Source organism: Mycteria americana, chromosome 4, assembly GCF_035582795.1.
Source record: "Mycteria americana isolate JAX WOST 10 ecotype Jacksonville Zoo and Gardens chromosome 4, USCA_MyAme_1.0, whole genome shotgun sequence".
NCBI classification, from domain to species: Eukaryota; Metazoa; Chordata; class Aves; order Ciconiiformes; family Ciconiidae; genus Mycteria; species Mycteria americana.
In genome coordinates this window covers 21,408,481-21,421,081 of record NC_134368.1, presented here as the reverse complement: position 1 = coordinate 21,421,081, position 12,601 = coordinate 21,408,481, and the positions used below count along the sequence as shown (strand labels likewise).

Genomic DNA, 12,601 nt, shown 5'->3' with positions numbered 1-12,601 from the left:
GTGGCCGCGTTTGACAGCTAGTGCCGGGGAAGGCCCAGCCTGGCCTACCTGCAGTGCAAAGCAAAGCTGCGGACATGCTCCAAGTAATGCTGCTTTAATTTCAGTGTAAGTAACAACGGGGTCAAGGCTGTGACACAGCGCAGAAGTATCATCCCCTCCTACTGCAATACAAACCTTCATTTTTCTTATGCTTATACACCAACGTTCAATTCCCATTTTTACAATGTAACCCACCTCTGTCAGCAGTGACAATCCAAAATATTAAAACGAATGATTTTTATAAATTTAACTGGTGGAAGTAGTTTAAATTTAAGTATCCTTACGAGGTCACTTCTTCCACTTACTAAGCTTCTGAAGTACATTTTAATTTTTTGTTCTTAGGCTTTTCTCCATTTGGAGAGAAAATAAAGTAAAAATCCCCAAACCCATACTGCGAGGGGACTGGAACTAACAGAGCTTGGATTCCTAAGAATTTGTGCCTTCCCCTCACCTAATCTCACTTCCTCCCTTGCCCCAAGTCCCCCACAAGACCACGGCATCCACTAACACCTCACCTCTCAGTGGCACTCCTCCCTTGGCTTCAGACTCCCATTAAACCAGACAAAGAGCTAATCCAAAATTGTTACACTGTACAAATACATGGTAAGTGTGGTTTACTTAGCTTTTTTTCTTTTTGTGCCATTAGTGATGTAAAATAAAAGAACTGTCACTTTTCATTCAATCAGGTTTTATTTTGGATGTTAATATTAACATTTTCAGAGAAAGGAATCAAAGGCCATAAAAAAATTAGTAACTATGTATCAGCAAGCAAAGTCACACCTTTTTTTTCTTATTCTTTACTTTCTTCCTGGAGAATATAGCATGCTTCATAACTGATCTTTTACAGATCCTCATCTTTACCCTCTTTAGAGTTTTCTGCCTTTGCTTTTTGTCAGCTCTGTAAAGCAAAAAAGGAAGATACAGATTAGAATAAAATGGAAAACATACTTCTACATTTGCTGGTATTTTAAATAATCTGTCCATGTAAGTACATGAACTCAGAAGTACTGTCACAAAAAGTACAAGGAACATTCCGTCTTACAATGTTAAGACATTTAATCTTCCTAGAACTGTTTGTCCACTTTATTGCCATTAATTATTTTTCATTTATGCACTTATTCAGCATTTACCTTTAAACAGATGTAGAAAACTTAAGAAATGCCACTGACCAAGAATAAAAACCACACATACGGACTTTCATGCTCAATATATAATGCATGAATATATAATAAAAAGGCTTAGAAGAAAGTACATAAAGTTTAACAACATTATGAAGACTCCTGCAAATAATACAGGACCTAAATATAACTAGCAAGTGGATTGTTTTCTGTCTCTGACAAAAGATGTATTTCACAACACAAAACACTGAATAATTTTACCAAATAAAACATACAGATGTTTTTATTAGAAGAAGAAACCTAAGTTATCTTCTGTAATAAATCAGCAAAAGAATTAACTGAAGGCCTGAAAGGACTAAACCATTCTGGTACAGTATATACTTGACAGAAGAAACAGATGAGGTTTCATGAATTTCTTTTAGTATCCTTTTTACTTTTCTAAGCAAAGAAGAAAAAAAGTTAAGGGAGGAAATTTTTAAGAGAGAAATGTAAAATGAAATATTTCTACATTTTAGCTCTAATACTCCATAACCAAAACTCCGGTTAGTGTCATAGCAGGACATGAAGCAACACACCTGTAGCCCTCTACCATTCAGCAGGCATCTGGTGACTCTCTTGTTAACCAAGAGGTTAACTATCTGAATCTCACTACGCAACAGAGGTACATCTTTTGGGAGGGAAAATTTGCATTTCCACTGTTACATCCATTCAAGTCAAGAATCACAAACAAATCCACAGACTCTGGAGAGGAAGTTACAGAAGTATGGGCCACCTATCCCGAACTGGAAAGACTGAGCCAACTGCTGGATCATCTTTTAGCAAATCCCCTCTCCTCTTTTCAGTTAGTTCCATCTGAAGACCATCACACACTATTTTTTTGTCTTTTGATACATACAAGTACGTGCTTATGTATGTTACAGAAGCACAATCATGGTAGAATAAAAGAACTTAATGTGCCCCTCTTTATTAAAGATCTTACATAGTGGAGATTTAGACCATACTACAGAGAGCACCTGAAATACCAGATGCAAAAAAGAAAAAGATGCCACAACAAAGCAAATGAGGCATCAAGCAACAAAAACAGTGCAGTGACTGTTTTTACTGCCCTTTCATGAGGAATCTGAAGGGGATAAAAGTGTTTCATTCCTTTAATTTTGAATCTTCTTGACAGAGCTATCCCATGCACCATTCACCAAGTTTGGGATCCATATAAATCAGTTTTGAAAGAAAAGCTACAGTTAAAGAATTGGGAGCCAGAGTAAGTGACCTGCCTTTATCATATCCTCCTTCAGCAATCCTCCCCAGCAATACAGCAAGTGGACAATAGTGAAAGCTGACGACAGCACCCAAAGACAGAAATTATTTTTCTAAATAATTTCCATGAAAAGAGATCTAATCTCATCTGAATGCTACCTTTTATTATATTAATGCAATATCACACTTACTGGCAAGCTGTTCTGGTGTGGGAGAGACTGGGACAGGTACTGCGTTTGTGACCTGCCTTGCCACAGACAAAACAGCCAGCGTCAGTCTTCTCACAACTGTGGTTTTGAAGAGCACAGCAGTTGCAATTGTTACAGTGAAACCAAGCTGCAAAATAAGTAACATGATTTATGATCTTGAAACAGTTTAGAATGATCATTCTGAAACTAAGCTTTAAATAAATATAGGCCATATTACCAGGTTTTTCATTTTGTTTTAGTTTTACAGAGATGGATATAGTCTGTTTCTGGTCCCTCACCACATTTCATAAGGCAGCCAGGTACTTCTTCAGTAGATATACTGTGTAACTATTTCAATATAACTGAATTATTTTGCCATTAGAACTATTATCTGGTATGTGATCTTAACATGAAAAATAGTCCAGATGTTAAAATGGACTTACAAACTGCGATTTCTGTATCAGTAACAAAAAATGAGTGCTTCAGCTATTTAAACATAGCTATAAATACAACAGCATTTGTGTATGAAACATAACTTGATCACACCCTCTCAAATGTTTTAGTAATTGCCTATTTGTTTATAAAATTCTAATGAAAAAGTTTACAAAATCAGGAAACACTTATATGACAAATCAAAATATTTCAGTTTTCCCATAACAAATATAACTGGGATTTAGGATGCCTAGACAAGAATTTATCACATTTCCACACACTGCAAATATACCTAAGTTATCTAATGGCAACTCATGTGAAACTGAGATTTTTCCTTTACTGTATGTCTTCTGAATGATTACATTTTATTTCTTTTACAGAATATTTTCTCTTCCAGTTTGTCATCTCAGTTTCTTTGGACAATAGCTTAAACAGTATGTGTACTTTTATTTAGAAAAGTATTTTTCTGTACTTACAGGGTTTTACACATTTTTTGCAAAGAACACAATGTTTCCATCGTCTACCATCCTACAAAAGATGAATAAATGCATTGTTTGTTTGTTTGTTTTAAAAAAAACACTGATTCTATCTTAAAACTGAACTACTGATGTACGGTCCTTATTATTTACAGAAAAAGGTCCTCTGTAGGAAGGACTGTAACTTAAAAACAACAGTCCTGAGAATCTGTGGCAACTGCAGCAAAACAGCTGCATTTTGAAATTAGCAAGTTCTACAACTTCTGAAAAATAAGAAGAAACGTATGTGTCAACAGACCGCTGATGAATAAGGTATGGTGTAAGTAGCGAGTAGTAAACTTTTCCTGTCCTCTTTCCAACACAAAGGAATTGGGGAAAGAGAAATTAACTCCCAGTGGGTTATGAATGATGTCCTGTGAAGTTAATAGTAAGTCTACAAAATTGAACTGTTTGGTGTTTCCCAAGGAAATCAGTATCAGAATACGTTTTTACCAGAGCAAATATCACAGAAGTTATTATTTGACTACTGCTAAAACTGCCATCCAGAAAGAAGTCAAAATACTTACTTTTGACGTACAGGAATCACATATCTCACAGTGCTGGTTACCAGAACTAACATACCGCTGACATATAGCACAAAACCTGGAAAAAAAATTATAAATGTACTGGTCCACTATTTGCTCATGAAGCAATATAAATTAATTTTATACAAGCTCAACAATAAATATAAGGATTGCAAAATCACTTTGCTAAATTAAAGGTGATGTTTTTGACACATAAAATCACCACTTAGGCCCAGAGCCTCATAATCATTTAGACATAGTACATCCAAATAGTAAAATACAGGTGCTTGAATTCAAATTAGCAACACCATCAGCAGTAAATCAAACCAAATCCATTCATTCCTTTGTCCTTGATGCTTCTCTTAGTGTTCATTTTATTAACTACTGTCTCAATCAAGCTGATTATAAGGGATAGCTGTAAATCTCTGTCTCTCGTACACATACACAACATTTCCTATGGACTAGCTGAGGAATCTCATCATTCCACACTGGAAAATGTAAACGTCTTTTTAGGTGCCCAGCTCTCCTATACATTGTTTATAGAACATGTGAGCTTAGAATGAGACAAAGAAATGTGCTCTTGAGCCTGGCATCCAAAAGTTAGGCATGACAATACTGAACAGCACCATCCCAAAGTCTTTTAAGAGACTTTATGCCCTAATTAAGAACAAACAGACTCTTTCAGTCACTTGAGCGTTAACACATCTTACCTATAACCCTCTTCTACAGGAAGTACAATCATACTTGGGGTGAGGTTTGTGAAGATGCGGACAGGGGACTGTCTACGACCTGTCTTGCCATGTTTATAAAGTGCATGATTATCATAGTCTACCTAGAAAAATAACACCATAGAAAAAGAGTCTTAAACTGAATGCTAAGCATAGGCAGAACATTTACATATTTATTATCTTTATATACACCTTAGAAAATTTTCATTTTTATATAAAAGACTCTAACCCCAAATTAGATTACGAATTCTACAGCAAGTATTTTGTCTGGTTTATTTTTAAATTTGTGCAACCATAATATCAGGCTAGACTCAGGAAACTAAGTTCCCAACATTTTGGTAGCACTTGTCTTTTGCTCCTTTGCATGGGATATCCGAGATAACATTGCAGTTGTTCGTTCTACAGAAGAGCAACCCATTAAAAAAAATAGAACTATACTGTTTGGTCTATCTGGCAGTACAAGAGTTGACATGCATCTTAACCTATCTCAGAATAATTACAAAGTTGCAAATCCAATCAGCACTGCTTTTTCCAGCACTGCCTTCAGAGACTTGTCACAAAAAATCTCATCTCTGAACACTAGCAGGAATGCAGAGTCTAGCCTAGCACGAGTTTCCAATTTTATTCCACAAATTTCCATTCTACAAGATACAAACATGTTGTCCAGAACACCCATGTCAAACTTTATGCAGAGTTGTTATAGGAGAAAATAAAACTTTAATATCATGAATACCCATGATTGATTTCTCAAAAGTCACTCATGGATACAATATTAGAGAAGCTGATGCCAGATTATTGCTTTATCACTGACAACTTCATTTATTACATAATTCAAAAAATTTCCATTGTTGTAATTCTGCTCTGGTCCCAGTAGTTTTGGAGACGAAAGACCTTAATTTTTTTTCTTGACCAAGGCTGGGCATTACCCACCAAGCTACTGACATTTCAACATCAGGGAAAAATTAAACACTCTTCAAGTTACCTCGCACCTCTGCAATAGGCACCTGTTGAAATTAGTGCAAATTTTGTCACACTGAAAACCTTGCAGAAGACATGAGTTAATGGACAGATGATAGATGAGTTAAAGAGACATAATGAACTGCAGGAGTGTGACAAAGTTATCAAAGGCATGACTAGTACAAATACAGAATCTGGGCTTCACATGATGAGCACGACAGGGTTTGCAGTGCCTCCAATGCAGTCAAAATTAAAGTTCAAGAAGGCAGGCCATATACAGACAAGTGCTACCACTGTATCTGCTTTCATTCATATTCCTGTTCACATTGCACATGACTGAAATTTAGCAGATTCACTGGCTTCAGTTATACCTGGTAATCCATCATACTGAAGCTTGGGAAAAATTCCAGAATACGAGACTCAAAGAAGTATGGAAATATCCAGAACATGGGCATCTCTTGGTTGTTTTGACCTAGTAATGAAAAGACTTAGATGTACGTTAAAGAAAAACAAGGTACATGAAGTATGAAAAATTTACTGTAAATACATAAACATATGTATGTATGTCATGCTGGGCATAAGAACTAGTTCCTTTAGGTGACAGAAAGTTTTGGTATATTTTACATATGTGGAGCTGCATGCTCCTCTTAACTGACAACTCTTGTCACCTGCCTACATTGGTAAGAAATGGTATTGGTTTGATAGCTTATTCTTCTACCTTTAAAGTCCATTTTAATTGCAAAATAGATTTTTAAACAATTTGTAAAAATTTTTAAGAGAGACTTAGAGAACTGGGTATTATCAAACAAAGAGTATCAGGACAGTATATTAGACATATGGTAGTTCAACTTTAGAAATTATAACACGAGTGTGTTCACCTGAGTAGCAAGAATCACAGATGTTTAAATAGGTACTTTTTCTTACAGCGATGTTATGGCTCAATCCACCTACGTGGTTGTAATACATACCTTCTTTTTCTGTCTCCTTCCACATTGCCATCAGTTTTTTAAAACTAGAAGCCAGTGCTTCCACTAAACCTCCAAATGGGGGATCAGTTACCATAATGACTCTTTCACCATTGTCTTGATACAAGAATTTCCTACAAGTTTCACGTGCAGCCTGTAAGAAACAGAGGTTAATTTCCAGAAACATAGATTCAAGAGCTGTAAAAATATTGTATTCAGCAACAAAAATGATTGTTTTAGAAGTTTCAACTTTGAAGATGGAAGTTATTTCCTCTTGTGGAGGTGAATGTCCTCTTGGGTAGCATTTAAAAAAAAAACAAGTGCCCTATTCAGTTAGAGATAAAGTATCAAGGGCAGATGCAGTTCAAGCTTCCCGAGATAGTCTTCTTCCCAAGGGTACTACATTTAACTTGGAAAAAAGATGTTATTCATAGCAAGAAAACAGAATTCAGGCTCAGAATACATTTTATTCATGCCCTTGAACTTTAGTTTTAATCCTTAAAGCATTATCAAAGAAACAGGAAAAAATTCAGTCCACTGAAAACTGGTTCAACTGGTTATAAAAATATAGTGTTCAAATTTTAGCAATCTAACCTGGACTCTATTATTAAAGGAAACGTTAAAAGTATGTATTCACTGCCATCTTGCAGTGTTCTCTCGTCTATTACTTAGATTCTATCGCATTCCAAAACCAGATTTTTAACACTAATATGCATTCAAAAGTGCTGCGATTCACTCCTTAAATACATTTCACACCTTGAAAAGAACACTACAGTATTTATAATGCAGATGAACAGTCTTTTGTTTTAACTGAAAAATACAAAACTTGAATACAGTAATGGATAAAAAAATTCAAAGGTAAGGCTTCCAGACCAGCCTCCCATTTCATTCTGGATGATTCTTTTTATTTTCAAGATCCCATTCAAAACTAGGCTTTAGAATGGAAAAAATCTGAAAATCATCTACAGAGTGTGAAAGGTATTACAATAAACATGTTTATGCAAATCAGTCATGGCTTACTAAGAATGACAGGGGAAGAGCGAAGAGTGAGTATACTATCGGGATAAATGTTTGAAATTAATGTTTGGAATTTAATTACACTGTGGTTCTCTGTACAAAGCTACCATAAATGTCCTACTGCAGCTACAGGTTTCCTAATGAACTCAAAATTAAGCACGTAATGTGACATTTAAAAAGAAACAAGAAATTCAGCATTTTTTTTTTAACCACAACACTAATTCAACCTCATTTTATGACAACAAGGTTAACCTTTTGATCTTGCTTGTCTGGGATAAAGCAGGGAAACCTCCTCTTCCCTCCCACCTCAAGTACCAGTAAACAAGTCCCATGGCATACATTGGGCTTGTAAAGGCTGGGAATAAAACAATCAATTCTGTTGTAGCAACGCAAGAACAGGACTAATATATACTTATATAACACTACAACTCACACCAAATTGTCATTTGAATAAAAGCAGCAGTTAAGGTGTGTAAGTAACGTTGGTTAGCATAAATTTAATAGGCAACTTTATATTTGAATCAAGTGGGAGATAATTACGAAGAGGCACTGTTATTCTTTGATTTCCACTACTGTTGACTATTTTTATCTCATGATATCTCATGATTTCTACTAGACTAGCCATGACTTTCTTACAAAATTCTGCATCAACAACATGTACTTCTTTACAAAGCACTCAAGAAATACTTGGCCTTACCTCTCCACCAAAAAAATAATGATTAAACATGTTGTAGTGGCAGAATTCATCTTCTGTGTAAAACTGTGAATACCTGTAAAATAAGTTTTAAGTAGTAGAAAAACAGAAACAACTTCTTGCCTGCCCTAAGGAGCATTTACAGTGAAAACAAGGCCTTAAGAAAAACAACATCTTTGGTTTCTGATTACTGACAACACATACCAGTACTGGGAATTACTAAGTATAATTACTTTTCTCATAAACTGGATGTCATCTGTGTATGTGTGCAGGAACAGAGATGCAGAGGCAGGAAAGGGAAGACAACCACGAACTTATCTTTTAAAGCAGTAAGAACACAAATCTTTGTACATACTCTTCAGACAGATAAACGTTTATCAAAACCTACCTGAAATCAATATCTAGCAGAAGGCTTCTAACCCTGAAATCTTCTTCTTGTGATGCTTTTGACTGGATCATTTCATGAAGCCTGAAGTATAATTGGAGCAAAGAAATTTAACACATAATCATTGGCTTCGAAAATTATCTTGCAAGACAAGAATGCCTGGTACTTTACTAAACCTAAAACCAAACAGATAGAGAAAATGGAGTAATCTGAATTTGGATGATTCCATTTGGCTAATATTCAAAGTTAGAAAAATATGTTAGTCTTAAAAGATGAAAAGTCAGTGGAGCCTACTGGATCACCATGAACAAAAAAACCCAAACATAAACAAAGAAACTCATCGTCATTTCTGTAAGAAACAAAGCAAGACATTTAAAGTGTATATGTGTGCGTGTGTGTTATTTGCAGTGCAACTACAGTCTTCTCCTGTACCTTATGAGCTCAAAGCAAGACCCCACTAGATGCTTGGATAATCCCAACCAATTAAAGCATAGTGAACCTCTATTATGGGAGAATCCTTGATAATTTAACTGTTAGTAAGCTGCACAGTTTTGAGACAGAAATATTCTTTGAAAGCGTAACAATTCTCAGACGTACCTGGGTGTTCCAACAGAGAGCACTCGTCTGAATCCTAAATCAATAATAAGATCCAGTAGGAACTGGCAACTTCTGTCTGCAAATAAATACTGTGCATTTGTTTTTTTATTCTCCAGTGGATACAGAAGTTGACTGGGACTTTTTAACTGGGCAGTGGAGATATCACACAGGAACTGGTGATCTGAGTGTTCTTCCCATTCAGCTGGCAATAGCAATTGCTGGCATTCCTGGCAAAACCTCCTCTTTGATAATGGCAGCAGAACAAAATTCTTATACCTTTAAATACAAAAGACAATAGGGAACAAACTTTGAAAATGCCTCTATAAAAGATATGAAGGGGAGCTATGAAGGGGGTTTCATATTTTGTAAGAGTTCAATTTAAACAGGCAATGTAGTTTAAGCTGCTTTTGCAAAACTCCACTATCTACATGTGAATGACGTAATATTTATGAAAAAATATTCAAAGGACACTTTGAAAAAGCCTCCCCTGAAAGCAAGCATATAATACGCGGGCCAAATATATTGAGAGTCCTCATAAAATAACTGGATTACAGAGTGAAGACTCTGTATCAAGTACCAGCAAGCAGTCTTCTATGCTTATACACAAAACTCGAAGATTATTTGTTGCTGTGTTACCTTTGCTTCTTTTCACAGTGTTAAGCCTGTTACTTTTGCACACTAAAGTCACGAATAATCTTTTTAACCGAAACTGCTACTAACCTGTTGTTAGCACATTATGAGCACTAACGTAAGAAGAACTACACATACCAAAAAAAAAAAAAAAAAAAGATACAGTTCCTGGGTTGAAAATACCATGCTCTAATTAGATGTTTCATGCTATTTTCCCATTGCAGTTAATCAGTTCTTATTTTTCCAAATCCCTCTGGCATGTTTTCATAGTTTAAAGAATCCTGAAATATTATCTCTACATTCAGAATACCTAAACTTGCATTACTTGATTTTTACTGAAGAAAATATACATAATAATACCTTTCCACATTCTGTCCATGTGTAAAAGAAGGCTGATGATTTCTATTATATTCTTCACGTGCTGCAAGCCTAGTTTCTGACACCTGTAATAATGTATATAAAAAGTTACAAAATGAACAGATATCGCTCTGTATCATAGATTAAATCTCAATATTGAACAAAAAGGGTGCATCAAAGGTCTCATGCTTTAGCTACTCTGCATAGAAAAATTATCACATTCTTCGGATTGTTGTTTCAGAACAAGCATGACTGCAGCACAGAGGCATGCTGCATAACAACATGAGTCTCTCACTGTGAATTTAAACTGCAAAAAATAAATAAATAGAAGCATTTCATTCTTCTACCACATGTAATACTCATGGGAAAACTCAAAACATGATTATGATCAAGATAGAAAGAGGTATACTTTCCATTAATGCATGCCAGCAGTTGCATGCCCTCTCAAGAACTATGAACTGATCCTGCACAACTGATGACAGTGGAAATGTTGCCCAAGTCTTTTGTGTGTGATTATTTTAAAAGCATGACAGCTCTTCTCTGAGTCTTCTACTTTGTCCCCACAAAACATACTTAATGGTTTCACAATTAACAGTTTCAAGACATTTGTGCAAAACTTAAGAACTGATTTGTTTTAAGGGGGAGTCAGTAAAAGTCAGTAGAACAAAAGATGCCATGATACAAGTGACATTCCAAACGAAATTTCACTAGGAATACCATTTAAGTCTACACAACTGAGTGATTAACCACTTCATTTTCCCTTTACACAACTTTTCAGTAGTAACCAGCACAGCAATGAAATGCGTACGAACCCGATTAAATCCCAGCCTGCCAACCTGCTGGACAATGACCACAACACAAGACACTCATTTAGGAAACAGAAAAGTAACACAAAATGTAGTGGGCTAAAAAGGCAGCAAGCTTTCTGTGAATACGTGTCAATCCCAATTTTGTTACCCTACAATTATCTGACCAAAGTTCTTTAGACAAGGAGAAATTGTTGCAGATGTTCCGAGACTACTGAGCATCACACTGATCCCCACTACCTCACTATTCTGTATATCCCATTGTTTGCCTGTATCCACCAGATTTTTCTCTGTCTGAATCATGGAAGACGAGGACATCTTGGGATCAGAACCATCCTATTTTGTTCAACATTGCATAATATTGGCAAACTTCCTAACTTGAATTCCTAAGTGTTTTGGTAATACAGTAACAAATGCCAGTTTTGCTCTGAATGTACACAGGCTTCCTTGAAAGTTACGCTTGAAACAGGTTCTTCTGACAGAAATAAGTGCTCCACTAAATATAAACTATTAGACAAAGTTTACAAAACAGCAATTGCCACAGGTGCCAGAACAAAATATACTTTTTTGTTCAATTTTCTGTTAAATAGAGAAAGAAAATCCCCAATATTTACCATAGTCTTAAGCAACACTCTCTTACCTTCTCATTTTCCCACTGGAAAAAGTTACAGTCTTTTCTATCCCTACAAGCTGAACACGCATAAAACCTTCTCCCTTCCTCTTTTCCTTGGCTGGTCTTTACGAACAGAAGAGCAGGACCTAAAGGACAAACTTAATTATATGATGACACACGGGACGCCAGCAGATCTGTTCTAATGCCTCCACTGCAAGCGTCAAGCTTCCAGAATAAAGCATTAACAAAGGCCGCTGTAAAACACAACCCCTCGCAGGGGAGCCGAGAAAGCAGCTGGAGACGAGCAACAGAGACGCCCAGGCAGGTGTCAAACCCCCCACCCGCCGGGAACTGCGGCCACCTCAGTCAGGCCCGTCAGAGCCCCCGCTCCTCCCCTCGCCGGGGCCCACACCCCCATCCCACCCGACCGGCCGCCTCACCGCCCGGCTCACCGTGCGGACAGCTGGGAGCGCTGGGCGCCAGGCCAAGCAGGGCCAGCCCGCCCGCCCCCGGCCGCTCCGGACCGCACAACCCCTCCGGGTCACCCGCCCCGCCGGCCGCCATGCCACCGCCTCCTTCCCGGCAGCCCTCGCCACCCGTAGGGCACCGTCGCCGCCGGCACCGTAAGGCAGGAGCGGGGCAGCGGGCGCTGCGGCGCCCCCCAGCGGTGCGGCGGCCCCACCGCCAAGCAAGAAAAGCGGCCCGGGTAGGGGGTGGAGTGAGGGGAGGGAGCCGCAGCAGGAGCCGCAGCAGGAGCAGGGCGTGCTCAGCGCAGAGCAAGG

General features: G+C 37.4%; 1 protein-coding gene across 1 annotated transcript; it reads right to left on the bottom strand.

Annotated features, from left to right (window-relative positions):
• Positions 1-716: 716 nt before the first annotated feature.
• Positions 717-12,434, bottom strand: ZCCHC4 (zinc finger CCHC-type containing 4). The gene is made up of 13 exons (XM_075499865.1): positions 12,272-12,434; positions 11,847-11,965; positions 10,404-10,486; positions 9,414-9,689; positions 8,820-8,900; positions 8,435-8,507; positions 6,724-6,874; positions 6,127-6,227; positions 4,781-4,902; positions 4,074-4,149; positions 3,508-3,559; positions 2,603-2,747; positions 717-937 (listed from the first exon to the last, which is right to left on the bottom strand). Exons 1-13 carry the CDS (start codon positions 12,381-12,383, stop codon positions 814-816), a joined length of 1,515 nt encoding a protein of 504 aa, XP_075355980.1. The 5' UTR covers positions 12,384-12,434; the 3' UTR covers positions 717-813.
• Positions 12,435-12,601: the final 167 nt, after the last annotated feature.